We start from the raw sequence: 13,248 nt of genomic DNA, 5'->3' as shown, positions 1-13,248 counted from the left end.
ACTTTGGAAAAAGGAGACTGAATGGGCAAAAACCACAGGAAATGCTATAGGGCCTATAGGCAGGAAGTTAGCCCCATCACAGCACCTACTTCAGAAGTACACTAAAACAAACCACAATGTGACAGTCAGATGGGCTAGTATAACTCAGTGAAAGGACACAAGGCCAGGGCTCCAGGTCCAAGAGTCTCAGCACCCAGTCTTTGACCTGCTATGTTTACTTATTTCCTTACTGGCTCTTAGTCTCCAAACATATGCTTCATTCCACTCCCTTCCCCTAAACATGTGGTGCTGTCAACTCTGCCTAACTCCAAGTCACAATCTGATGCCCTCCATGAAGCCTGGCCTTTTCCACCTTCTCACACCCAGGCTGGCAGCAGCCACCTCAATGTCACCAGCTCCAGCCCTCTGATCTCCTGTATATCACCTCCCAGACCCATCTCAGAGCAGTGAAGAGCCCCAGTGAGGATGATGGGGCTGTAGAAGTCAGATCTACATGCTTTCCCAAGGACAAAAGGCTGCCCTTGCTCCCCTACATGCTGGTCAAGCTGGCTACTGCTCCCGGAATCCTTCAGGTCACCTCTTTCTTCCCTAGCAGCTAAGTGAGAACCACAAGGACCTCTGTTAGGGAGCTCTTGCTTCTTGCTGGAGGGCCTGATGGGATTCCATTGACTCACTGCTACTGTGACCTACCTGAGGAGCTGTGGCCCCTGGGGCAGTGTCTGCAGCCAGGTCACACTCTGGCCCCCATGGCCATCCAGGGTGGCAACTGTTCTCCGTGTCTGCAGGCTCCAGATGTGTACCAAGCCACTCTGAGACCTGTTAGAAAAGAGCCAAGCATAGGTCAGGGATAGGTGCTAGAGTCAGGTGGACACTTTGAGCTCACTCTGGGACCAACCTGGACACCACACACAGCTGATGGATACAGGCATTTCAGCAGATCAAGAATTTAAGTATAATAGCTGACAGCTCTAACTGTGAACACAGGGTAAAACTGAGAGGGCATCGAGAGCTTTTGCCTGGGAACTTGGGTGGTGTGTGCTACTCTGGAGCAGAGTGAGGGCCATGCCATAAAAATGTAAACTAGATGGTCTATACTAAAAAGCTGTGTATCCCTGTTCCTCCTAGCTTCCCAAAAGGATACATATCAAATAGTCTCTAAAAGTGCAATGAGCATAGGTGACAGGTGGTTGAAGCCCTCTGCCAGTACTCAAACAAGTAATTGACTCCATGCTAGCCTATGACCACTTGACTTTACTCCTGGGCTCAGGATGGGGCACCTGCTACTCACCCTGAAAAGAGGAGAGGGCATCCCTGAGCCTGGGTTCCTCCAAAGAAATGGACAGCATTCACTGCTGACTGTGTACCTCGGAGGACAAACTGGGGATCTGGTGGTTGTGGTGCAAGGGGGGCTGCCATGCGTAGTCACCTGTAGACCAAAGGAAGACATGTGAGTGACAGTACTCTCTGTCCTCCTCCAGGAAGGGAGTCTGGGCAGAGGTGTTTGGGACATTGCCCTGCTCAGTGTTCCTGGCCATTTTGGGAGGAGGAAGACTTCCTGTTTCCCCAAATCCCCCTGCATGGGCCACAGGGGTCCATGCCAGAGTTAAGAGGCCCATCCTTTCCTCAACTGCCAACCTCTTCTGGTTGCTCCTTCTGGAATCTGGGAACCCTCCCTGGATATCCTATCCCTATCCTGCCTATCAGCTTCTGTACCCAACAAGGTCCCAACCTGAACCCTTCCTGGACAAATATAGGGCACTTGCACCTACCCCTGGCTACTCTGGCCTTCAGGGTCCTATATAGAGTCCCATGTTGTCTCCAAGAATTCCTTTCCACTGCCAGTGGTAAAGATCCTTTTCTTGGGGCTGGGGGTGTAGCTCAGCGGTAGAGCACTTGCATAGCAAATGTAAGACCCTGGGTTCTATCCCCAACATTGCCAAAAAAAAAAAAAAAAAAAAGACTCCTGAACCTTCTCCTAGGACTATCTGTGCACTTCTTTGTAAAATCCAGTTTCGGCAAGGTACCACATAGGGTCCCAGTGGGGCTGAAGGAGAGGTGCCCTCCTCACCTCTACAGCAAATAGCCTCACTGGGTCCTGGGCTATATTTTCACAAATTTCTAATTATTACAAAAACCCTATGAGTAAGAAGCACTCCTTTACTTTGGGAAAACTGAGGCAGGAAATAGTTTGGTTGTGCTACCCAAGGCCCTTGAGCTCAGGCTTGAGTGCTCAAAAGTCTGCATGCCATCACCAAGGAGCACAGTAGCCAGTGCTGCAGTATATGGACAGAGGCCAGAGCAGAGTTGTCTGGTTGCTCCCCATGGGGCTGTTGTCACAGATAGGTAGCCACTTCCTCAATCACAGAGTCTGCATTTAAGACCTGCTAAGATCCACCCTGCAAAGGAGAGGCTTCCAATGTACTTTTAGAGCCCATCCCACTCATTTAACCCTGCAGAGCCTTCCATGCCACCTCAGTCTCACAGGTGTTTGCTCTTGAGAGGCAGAGGTGACCCAGAGCCATAAGTGACTTGTCCCAAAGGCCAAGGGCACATGTGTCAGTGCTAAGTGGAGGGTGAAGAGGTAAAAGGCAAAGTAGATAGCTGGAGGGCTGAAGCAGTGTGCCCTGGGGGCCTTTTCCCCTGGTCTTTGGAACAGTCCCAAATCCACTCACATGCAGGCAGCACATAGCAGGGAGAAATAGGCCTGCTCTGCTGGGGAAGCCACCATAGCCATCAGAAGGACCAGCAGGCAAAGAAAATGGGAGCAAAAAAAGAAAGAATTCCTCCAAAACCAAGCTTTGGCTGGGAGGCCAGAATGGGATGTGAAAGGAAGAGGGGGCCATAGGCTGAGGTCACATACAGCACATGAGTAGGTACGGAGAAAGGAGAGGGGCGGACTTCTTGAATGGGCAGCCCACATAGAGCAACTTCTTTCAGCTATGCCTCCACCACCAAGCCCTGCAGCCTACCTGCTAGAGCTGCTCCCCAAAGCTACTCCAGGCCCTAAGCAAGGAGTAGTTTCCAAGTTTCACAGAGCATAGAAAGTAGGCAAGGGCCAGAGCAAAGATCTCAAAAGATAACCATAGCCTGTGCAGGGAGGACTGCTAGGCTTAAGAGGCTAGGGCTAGAACCCACAAAGTCAGGTCCAGGAACAGACTCTGACACCAGAGTGAGGGTCTTCCTTTCCTGGACCTCAGGTGGCAGGCCAACATCAACCAAACCCTGCTTCTCTCAAGGGCTTTCACAGAGAATGATGTTGCTGAGAAAGAGTTTCGTCAAATAGCCCCTCTCACTTTGGGCTAAAAGTCAACTAACTCTTCCCAAATGGAAGGATGGCTTCCTGCAGGAAGAGAGAGACCCAACCCCACATTGCTCCTAGGACCCATGCTCCTGCTTTGGCCCATGACAGGGCCCCAAATGCTGAAAGGGATGCTACCAGCAGGCTGGCCTGGAAGACATTTCAGAGTGGCAGCTATTGGGCCCTGAGCAATGGATGTCCTGACAGATCCAAGGCTGTGGGTCCCAGTTCCAAAGGGGCCCAAGAACGCTGCCCTGGCTAAAGCAATTCAACCTATAGAAAAGCACCAAGTCAGGATAGGCATCCCTCCCACCAGGCAGCAGGTTCTGACAGGCCATCTCTGCCCAGGCTCCCATGTGCAGCACAGCACTGTAGTCGTGTGCACACACATACATATACACAGGACACATATACACATGTGCATAATTCATGAATAAGACATAATACAGGCACACACATACACTCACATTCACAAATGCATACATGCACATGCTTAAAGTCTTAAATTCATATATATATGTATGTATGTATGTATGTATGTATATATATATATATACATATATATATATATATATATATATATATATATATATATATGCTTAGACTCACATATGCACACTCACAAACCTACAGATGCATACATGTATGCACTTGAACATTACTGATATGCACACACTCATGCAGACCCTCATTCACCCAAAAACATATTCACAACTCAAACACATGCCCATTCATGCTCACAGGCAAACACATTTCACACATGTATTAGAACACACACACACACACACACATACACACACACGCAGCAGTGCCAGCTGAAGCCCGGCCCACACTTGCCACCTGCCTGCGGCCTGGTGGGAGTTTCCAGAACCTCACAGCAGAAGACTTATTGTGAGGTGATGAAATCAAGTTCTCCTCTATTGTTTCCCTAGAACTTCAGGGAACAAACCCATCACGTTGTTACAACAGCCGAAATGCTCAGTCCAAAATGATGCATCGGCAATTAAGGGTTCCATCATTTCAAGCAATTAAAATAAACGCTTTATTTGAAAACTAATTAATTCTACCTACATATTTTTCCCATGACAATATCCTATGATTACTTGATTTATGACATCTAATTATTCTTTATTAATCTAATTGAGAATAATCCCATTATCCTATCTCCCCTGGCACAAGGCCTCCTGGGGTGGAGGCCGCAGCCCCTGCATACAGCTTGTGTGTAGCACCAGCCACGGGGTGCTATGCAATGCCCAGCTCTATCCCTGTCTTTTCTTCCCAGAGGGCAAAGGAATAGGAAATTTGATCTAGAGTACAACTTCGGTTCTGCCTGCTTTTTAAAATACCACAGCCAGACAGATTCTTTCAAAAAACTAAAAGGAAAGAATCTGATACAATCTGTATAACTCTGACAGCCTTTCTTAAGGTACTACAAACACCCTGAAAGTCCCACAGGCCCTTGGCCATGGCATGATAGTATCCTGCTGGGACACCACAGCAGCAGCAGCACAGAAGGCCTCAGGGTTATTTCCATGGAGAGGGGACCCCAATAGTGGGTGGCTGGGACCAGGCTGCACCCCACCTTTATACTTTGGACAGACATAGCAACCTACTGAGGTCTGCAAAGCCTGCAGCTGGCACCTTTTCTAAGGGCATCTGCTTAGGGTAACCTGGGATTTGGGTTCTGATGGCCTCTGAGGTGACAAAAGACAAAGTTTAGGGCCCTCTCAAGGTGGCTAGTCTCTTAGGAGAAACCCAATAAAGATGGGAACTTAACAAGGCTATATGCTCAGTTCATGCTTAAGCTAAACCAGAACTAAACCTGCATCATCCATAGTGCAAGAAAGATGCTGGCCTGAAGGTTTCACCCCCGACTCACATCACCTTAGAAGCTCTCCAAAACTTCAGTATGTCTTCTCAGAGACTCCACCTTCTACCCAGGTGTTAGTGAAATCACAGATAAAGTCTTATGGTCAGAAATTATAAAAACAAACAAAGCACACATGGCACCATGAGTGAGAGCCATCAGAAACAACAGGAGGCAGAACTAGGTCCACAGAGCAAAGCACTTAGGTATATAAAATAAGAATGTTTCAAGTTTCAAGGAAATAAAAATAGGGAACTGTGGTTACAAGTAGAAAGCAAGACTAAAAATCACCACAGATTTGAATAGGATCCAATCTAGTAAAAGGTTGCTGGGAAACAGATTCGCATCATGCCAAGGTGTTACTCTCCAGATTATCTAATCACAAAAAGAAAATGTATATTTACAATGGCGATATCTGGCTGTCACCACCTTCACCAACTGATAGGAGGTGGCACTGCCAATAGTAAACAACAGGCATCACATCTCTTCACATGATGCAATAAGAAGTCAGGCACCAGCTTTGCATATCTGTGCCAACAATGTTCAACCTGAACCTGGCCATGAGGAAACAATCAGATACATTCAGATAGGAGACACTGGACAAGATAGCTAGCTTAGACTCATGAAAAAGGTCAAGATCAAGGAAAACAAACAAACAAAAAAATCAAAAGGGAGAGACAGCACAACCAAATGCAACATATGAATCTTAGATCCTGGATATTAAATTTGATCCTGGATCAAAAAAGTGAGGACTATAAAGGACATTTTTTTGGGACATTTGGGATAATCTGAATATGAACTGCAGATCATGTAGAATTATTTTCTTGAGAAGGAAAACAGCACTGATATTTCATATAGAAGAACGTCCTTATTCCTAGATGTATGCTAAAGGATTTAGGTGTGAATAGTTATCATATCAGCAATTTATTTTCAAAATGTTTCAGAAAAAAATCTCTTTTTTAAATTTATTTTTGTTTATTTATTTTTATGTGGTGCTAAGGATCAAACCCAGTCCCTCACATGTGTGAGGCAAGCCCTCTGCCACTGAGCCACAACCCCAGCCCAGAAAAAACATATATATATTTTTTACTTTTTTTTTATTTTGAAATTTTTTTGGTTGTTCAAAACATTACAAAGCTCTTGACATATCATATTTCATACATTTGATTCAAGTGGATTATGAACTCCCATTTTTACCCCGTATACAGATTGCAGAATCACATCGGTTACATATCCATGTTTTTACATATTGCCATACTAGTGACTGTTGTATTCTGCTATCTTTCCTATCCTCTACTATCCCCCCTCCCCTCCCCTCCCATCTTCTCTCACTACCCCATCTACTGTAATTCATTTCTCTCCCTTGATTTTTTTTCCCTTTCCCCTCACATCCTCTTATATGTAATTTTGTATAACAATGAGGGTCTCCTTCCATTTCCATGCAATTTCCCTTCTCTCTCCCTTTCCCTCCCACCTCTCGACCCTGTTTAATGTTAATCTTTTTCGAATGCTCTTCCTCCCTGCTCTGTTTTTAGTTGCTCTCCTTATATCAAAGAAGACATTTGGCATTTGTTTTTTAGGGATTGGCTAGCTTCACTTAGCATAATCTGCTCTAATGCCATCCATTTCCCTGCAAATTCCATGATTTTGACATTTTTTAGTGCTGAGTAATACTCCATTGTGTATAAATGCCACATTTTTTTAATCCATTCATCTACTGAAGGGCATCTAAGTTGGTTCCACAGTCTATCTATTGTGAATTGTGCTGCTATGAACATCGATGAAGAAGTATCCCTATAGTACGCTCTTTTAAGGTCTTCAGGGAATAGTCCGAGAAGGGCAATAGCTGGGTCAAATGGTGGTTCCATTCCCAGCTTTCCCAGGAATCTCCATACTGCTTTCCAAATTGGTCACACCAATTTGCAGTCCCACCAGCAATGTACAAGTGTACCCTTTTCCCCACATCCTCGCCAGCACTTGTTGTTGTTTGACTTCATAATGGCTGCCAATCTTACTGGAGTGAGATGGTATCTTAGGGTGGTTTTGATTTGCATTTCTCTGACTGCTAGAGATGGTGAGCATTTTTTCATGTACTTGTTGATTGATTGTATATCCTCCTCTGAGAAGTGTATGTTCAGGTCCTTGGCCCATTTGTTGATTGGGTTATTTGTTTTCTTATTGCTTAATAGAAAAAATCTCTCTTAATCTGTATCCATCTACATATGAATACAGTTGTCCCTCAGTATCTACGGGAGATTGGTTCCAGGACATCCCTTGGCCCCATAATGTGGATACCAAAATCTAAGAATGCATAAGTTTCTTATATAAAATGGTAATAGTATTTGTGTGGAATCTATGTGCATTCTCCTATATACTTTAAATCATTTGTAGATGTTTATAATGCCCAATATAATGTAAATGCTATATGTATGGTCACTATGTTATTTGGAGGATAACAAGGAAAATGTCTGTACAAATGGTTGAATCCACAGATATGAGGCCTATGAACACAGGGAGATAATTATATATAGGCACAGAAGTATAGCAAATATTGCAAAATGCTAACAATTGGTGAATACAGGTCAAGTGTGTACAGGCAATTGACACCACATTTGCAACTTTTCAGTAGATTTAAAATGTATAGCAGCATCCTAGGGGACAGGGATATAGACAAGTTCCTATTAGACACATTCAGAATACACAGATCAAGGCAATAAAAGAGCAAACACCAGAACTGGGGAGGCAGAGGAGCAGGGGAAGCAAATCCAAGAAAAACAAGCAAAAGACTTGAATAGATACTGCATATGCAACATAAATGTCCAGTAAACATACGAAAGGATGTTTAAACTAATAATCTTGAAAATGTTGGTCATAACCATAATGTGATATAATTATACTCCTGGCCCATTAACAAAATATCAAACAGCCTGTCAATGCTGAAAAAGATGCAGAACAACTGTAACTCTTCTATCATGCTGAAAGGAGCATAAATTGAAACAACCATTTTAGAAAACAATCTGGTACTATCTTGCACACTTTGTGACTGAGTATCCCTACTCTTAAATATACCGTAAAGAAATTTTGAGATGTGCACAAATAGACTTGTATATCAATGTTCACAGCATTATTGTGCATAGTACCAAAAACTAGAAACAATCAAAGTGGCTATCAACTGCAGAATAGGATTAGTTTGGTAAATACACACATTAGAATACTACATAGAACTGAAAAGAATAAACTCCAGTCTTACAAGGATGAAGTTCAAAATCACAATTCTCATCAAGAGACATTAAGGAAGTTTAAAAAAGAGGCTATAAACAGGGAGAAAATATTCACAATACATATTATCTTTTAAAGAACTTATGTTCAGAATGTACTCACTGACTCAGAATACTTGTCACTTCTCAGAAGAGGATATACAATTAATCAACAAATATATGAAAAATGTTCATCATCTCTAGCAATTAGAGAAATGCAAATCAAAACTACTCTAAGATATCATCTCACTCCAGTAAGATTGGCAGCTATTATGAAGAGAAACAACAATAAATGTTAGTGGGGATGTAGGGGAAAAAGATACACTCCTACATTGCTGGTGGGACTGCAAATTGGTGCAGCCAATATGGAAAGCAGTATGGAGATTTCTTGGAAAATTAGGAATGGAACCACCATTTGACCCAGCTATCCCTCTCCTTGTTCCTTACTCAAAGGACTTAAAAACAGCAAATTACAGGGACACAGCCACATAAGTGTTTATAGCAACACAATTCACAATAGCTAAATGTGGAACCAACCTAGATGCCCTTCAGTAGATGAATGGATAAAAAAATGTGGCATATATATACAATGGAATATTACTCAGCAATAAAAGGGAATAAAATCACGGCATTTGCAGGTAAATGGATGGCGCTGGAGAAGATAATGCTAGGTAAAGTTAGCCAATCCCCCCAAAACAAATGCCGAATGTTTTCTCTAAATTAAGAGGCTGATTCATAGTGGGGCAGGGAGAGGTAGCATGGGAGGAATAGATGAACTCTAGACAGGGCAGAGGGGTGGGAGGGGAAGAGTCGGGGGCAGGGGGTTAGCAAGGATGGTGGAATGTGATATATATCATTATCCAAAGTACATGTATAGACATGAATTGGTGTGAACATACTTTATACATTATACAGAGATATGAAAAATTGTGCTGTATATGTGTAATAAGAATTATAATGCATTCTGCTGTCATTTATTTTTTAAAAATCAATTTAATGGGGCTGGGGCTGTAGCTCAGTGGTAGAGAGCTTGCCTAGCATGCATGAGGCACTGGGTTTGATCCTCAGTACCACATAAAAATAAACAAATAAAATAAAGGCATTCTGTCCATCTACAACTACAAAAAAATGTAAAAAAAAGATTTAAAAAAATCAATTTAAAAAAATTTTAAAAAAGAATACATGTCAATAAGAAAACAAAGTAAACATGGTGATTCCAAAAGACTAAAATTAGAGATAGGCAAAGGTATAGGAGACAAACGGAATTAAAATAAAGTAAGGGTTGACGGGGTTGGCTCAGTGGCAGAGTGCTTGCCCAGCACATGTGAGGCACTGGGTTTGATCCTCAGCACCACATAAAATAAGTAAAATAAAGATAGTATGTCCAACTATAGCTAAAAAAAAAAAACTTTAAAAAAATAAAGGGTTGAAATATCAATATCACACAGTTGAATTCCAGCCAAAAAGCTTTCACTTGACAAAGCCTGATACTTTTAAGTTTGTAATCCACAATGAAGATACAACAACTTTGAACATCAATTCACTAAGTAACAAAGATCTCACTCTTATAAAGCAGAAGATGCAAGAAGTTACAGAAGCCTATAATGATTGGAGAATGTGACATACTATTTTTAGTGCAAGTCAGAAAAAGTACACAATAATGATGAAATGACTCAAACTCCCACAAATGACAGGGAAGAGATCATGAATCTATGTGCAACTTCTCTGATATACAGCCTATACCTTCTTCTCAAGTGCTCATGAAACATGTAAAAATTGTACATTGGACCACAAAGAAACATCAGTGGGTTTTATAAAGAAGAAATAATTATCAATAAAATTCTATGTGCCAATGGAATACAATTGGGAATGAACAAAGTAAAAACCAAAAAGCACTCCCCAACTAGAAATTAAGAACCATTCATTAAATAACTCTTAAGTGAGCCGGGCATAGTGGTTGTCCACCTAGCTACTCAGAAGGCTGAGGTAGGAGGAGCACAAATTTGAGGCTAGTCTGAGAAATGAGATTAAAACCACAGTCTACAGCAGGTGAAACAGAATCTATGATACACAGCTAACTTGGTGACAATTCCTGCGAACACAAAACATTTTCCCAAAGATCCCACCTAATACTTAATTAGGATACAATCCCAAATTATTGAACATTCAAAGAACCAGGAAAACTGAGAGAAATTCTCAAGGGAAAAGATAATATACAGATGTCAACCTTGAGAGGACTCAGAAGTTGAAAATATCAGAAAAAGATTTTGTGTAGGGAGTGTAGTGGGGTGTTGCAGGGAATTAAATCCAGGAGTGCTTTACCACTGAGCTACATCCCCAGCCCTTTTAATTTTTTATTTTGAGACAGGGTCTCATTAAGCAATTTTCTTATTATAGCTTAGGCCCCTGCTAAATTGCTGAGGATGGCCTTGAACCTGTGACCCTCCTGCCTCAGATTCCGGAGTTGCTGGGATTACAGGTGAGTACCACTGTGCCCCATTCAGAAAAAGATTTTATGATTTAGGAAAGTAGCTTTTATGATTATATGTCTTGAGGCAAAGGTAAACATTCATGAATGAAGTAGTTCTTTTTTTTTAATACCCTTGTTTTATTTGTTTATATGTAGTACCAAGGATTGAACCCAGGGCCCCACACGTACTAGGTAAGCGCTCTACCACTGAGCCACAACCCTAGCCACAGTAGTTCCTTTTTTAAAAAAAATATTTTTAGTTGTAGATGGACATGATACCTTTATTTTGTTTATTTAGCTTTTTTGGTATGGTGCTGGGGATTGAACCCAGTGCTTCACACATGCTAGGCAAGCACTCTACCACTGAGCCACAACCCCAGCCCCTCATAAATGAAGTAGTTCTTGACAAAGAAATAGAAATTACCTTTTAAAAAACAGACATTTCAGAATTGAATAATACCATATCTGAAACTAAAAAAAAAAAGTCTGATAATAGGATGGCAGATGACAGAACACAAAGATTGATCAATAAAAATTATTCAGTATAAGATCAGAAAGAAAAAAGATTGAAATAAATGATTGGACCATTAGGGACTTGTTGAATAAAAGTAAAAGTCTAACTTTCAGGATAATGGAGTCCAAGAAGAGAAAGATTAGAGCAAAAATATTACTTGAATAAAAAATGCCTAGTCAGGCATGGTGTCACTTATCTGTAATCTCCCTACTTGGGAAGCTGAGGCAGGAAGATTGCAAATTCAAGGCCAGCTTGGGCAACTTAGTGAGGTTCTAAGCCTCTTGTCTCAAAATTAAAAATTAAAAGGGCTGGGGATGTGACTCAAGTTGTTAAGTGCCACTGGGTTCAATCCCTGGTGAAAAAATAAAAATAAACAAAAAACATGGGAGTACAGACCTCTTCAACATACCAATTTAATACCTTTGGATATAGACCCAGTAGTGGAACTGCTGGATTATTTGGTAGTTGTATTTCTAATATTCTTCAGAACTCTCCATACTGCTTTCTATAATCGCTGCATTAATTTACATGAGTCCTCCTTTGTCCACATCCTTGCCAGCATTTGCTACTTTATAATAACCACTCTGGGGTGAGATAATAACTCATGGTTTTGGATTGCATTTCCCTAATTTTAGTGATGTTGACCAGTTTTTCATATACTTGTTAGCCATTTGAATTTCTTCTTTTGAAAAGTGTCTATTCTGATAATTTATCCAGTTTTTAATTGTATTACTTGTTTTTTTATTGTTTCAGTTTTCTAGTTCCATATATGTTCTGGATATTAATCCCTTGTCAGATGTATAGTTTGCAAATATTTTCTCCCATTCTACTGCTTGTCTCTCCATTCCGCTGAATGTTCCCCCCAAAGGTTCATGGTTTAAAGGCTTGTTCCCTAAGACTGCTGCTGGGAGGTGTGGAACCTTTAGCAGTTGAGACTTAGTGGGAGGTCCTTAGGTCACTGGGGGCATGCCCTTGAAGGGGACTCTGGGATCCTGGTCTTTTCCTCTCTCTTTTCAGCTTCCTGGCCATGAGGTAACCAGTTTACTCTCTATGCGTTCCCCCCACAATGCCATCTGGCATATCCACCCGAAGTCCAAAGCAATGGGTCTGCCTAATCTTGGACTGGAATCTCCAGACCTGTGAGCTAAATAAACCTTTTCTCTCAAGTTAATTATCTCGGGTATTCTGTTACAGTAACAAAGTTAACAATGTATACATCATGAAAGTGATCAAGTTTCACTCTCCTACATATGGATATATACATTTCCCAGCCCTATTTATTGAAGAGGTTGTCCTTTCTTCAAAGATCCTTTCTTGGTGCCTCTATCAAAAATCAGTTGGCTGTAAATATATAGATTTATTTCTCTGTTTTCTGTTCATCTCCATTGGCCTGTGTGTCTCTCTTTATGCCAGCACCATGCTGTTTTGGTTACTACATTACCATGATATTTTGGTTACTACAGCTCTGTAGTATTGTGATGCTTCCAGTTTGATCTTTTTGCTTAGGCATATTTTGGCTATTCAATGTCTTTTATAGTTCCATAGGAATTTTAGGATTTTTTTTCTATTTCTGTGAAGAATATCATTGATATTTTTATAGGGATTGCACTTAATCTCTAGATTGCTTGGGATAGTAAGGATATTTCAACAATATTAATTCTTCCTATTTAAGAATATGGGATATCTTTCCATTTTGTAGTGTCTTCTTCAGTTTCTTTCATCAATTATAGTTTTCACTGTAGAGTTCTTTCACCTTGGTTAAATTTATTCCTAGGTATTTTGAGGTTTTTTTTGTAGCTATTGCAAATGGGATTGCTTTCTTGGCTTCTTTTTCATCTAGTT

At 41.4% G+C, this 13,248-nt stretch overlaps 1 protein-coding gene across 2 annotated transcripts in view; it reads right to left on the bottom strand.

The window, feature by feature from the left end:
* Gnb1l (G protein subunit beta 1 like) overlaps positions 1 to 13,248 on the bottom strand; it is a 70,271-nt gene that overhangs the window by 32,626 nt on the left and 24,397 nt on the right. Inside the window, exons 2-3 of one of the 2 annotated variants that reach the window (XM_076858736.1) lie at positions 1,289 to 1,426; positions 691 to 816 (exon numbers count right to left, since the gene is read on the bottom strand). In XM_076858736.1, coding sequence (XP_076714851.1) covers positions 691 to 816; positions 1,289 to 1,416 — 254 coding nt within the window. In that variant the 5' untranslated portion in view covers positions 1,417 to 1,426. The remainder of the gene's footprint in view (positions 1 to 690; positions 817 to 1,288; positions 1,427 to 13,248) is intronic. The other variant, XM_076858825.1, reaches the window with a different exon arrangement.

The sequence above is a fragment of the Callospermophilus lateralis genome, chromosome 1 (genome assembly GCF_048772815.1).
Source record: "Callospermophilus lateralis isolate mCalLat2 chromosome 1, mCalLat2.hap1, whole genome shotgun sequence".
In the NCBI taxonomy this organism is placed as follows: Eukaryota; Metazoa; Chordata; class Mammalia; order Rodentia; family Sciuridae; genus Callospermophilus; species Callospermophilus lateralis.
This window is presented reverse-complemented; position numbering and strand designations above follow the sequence as displayed.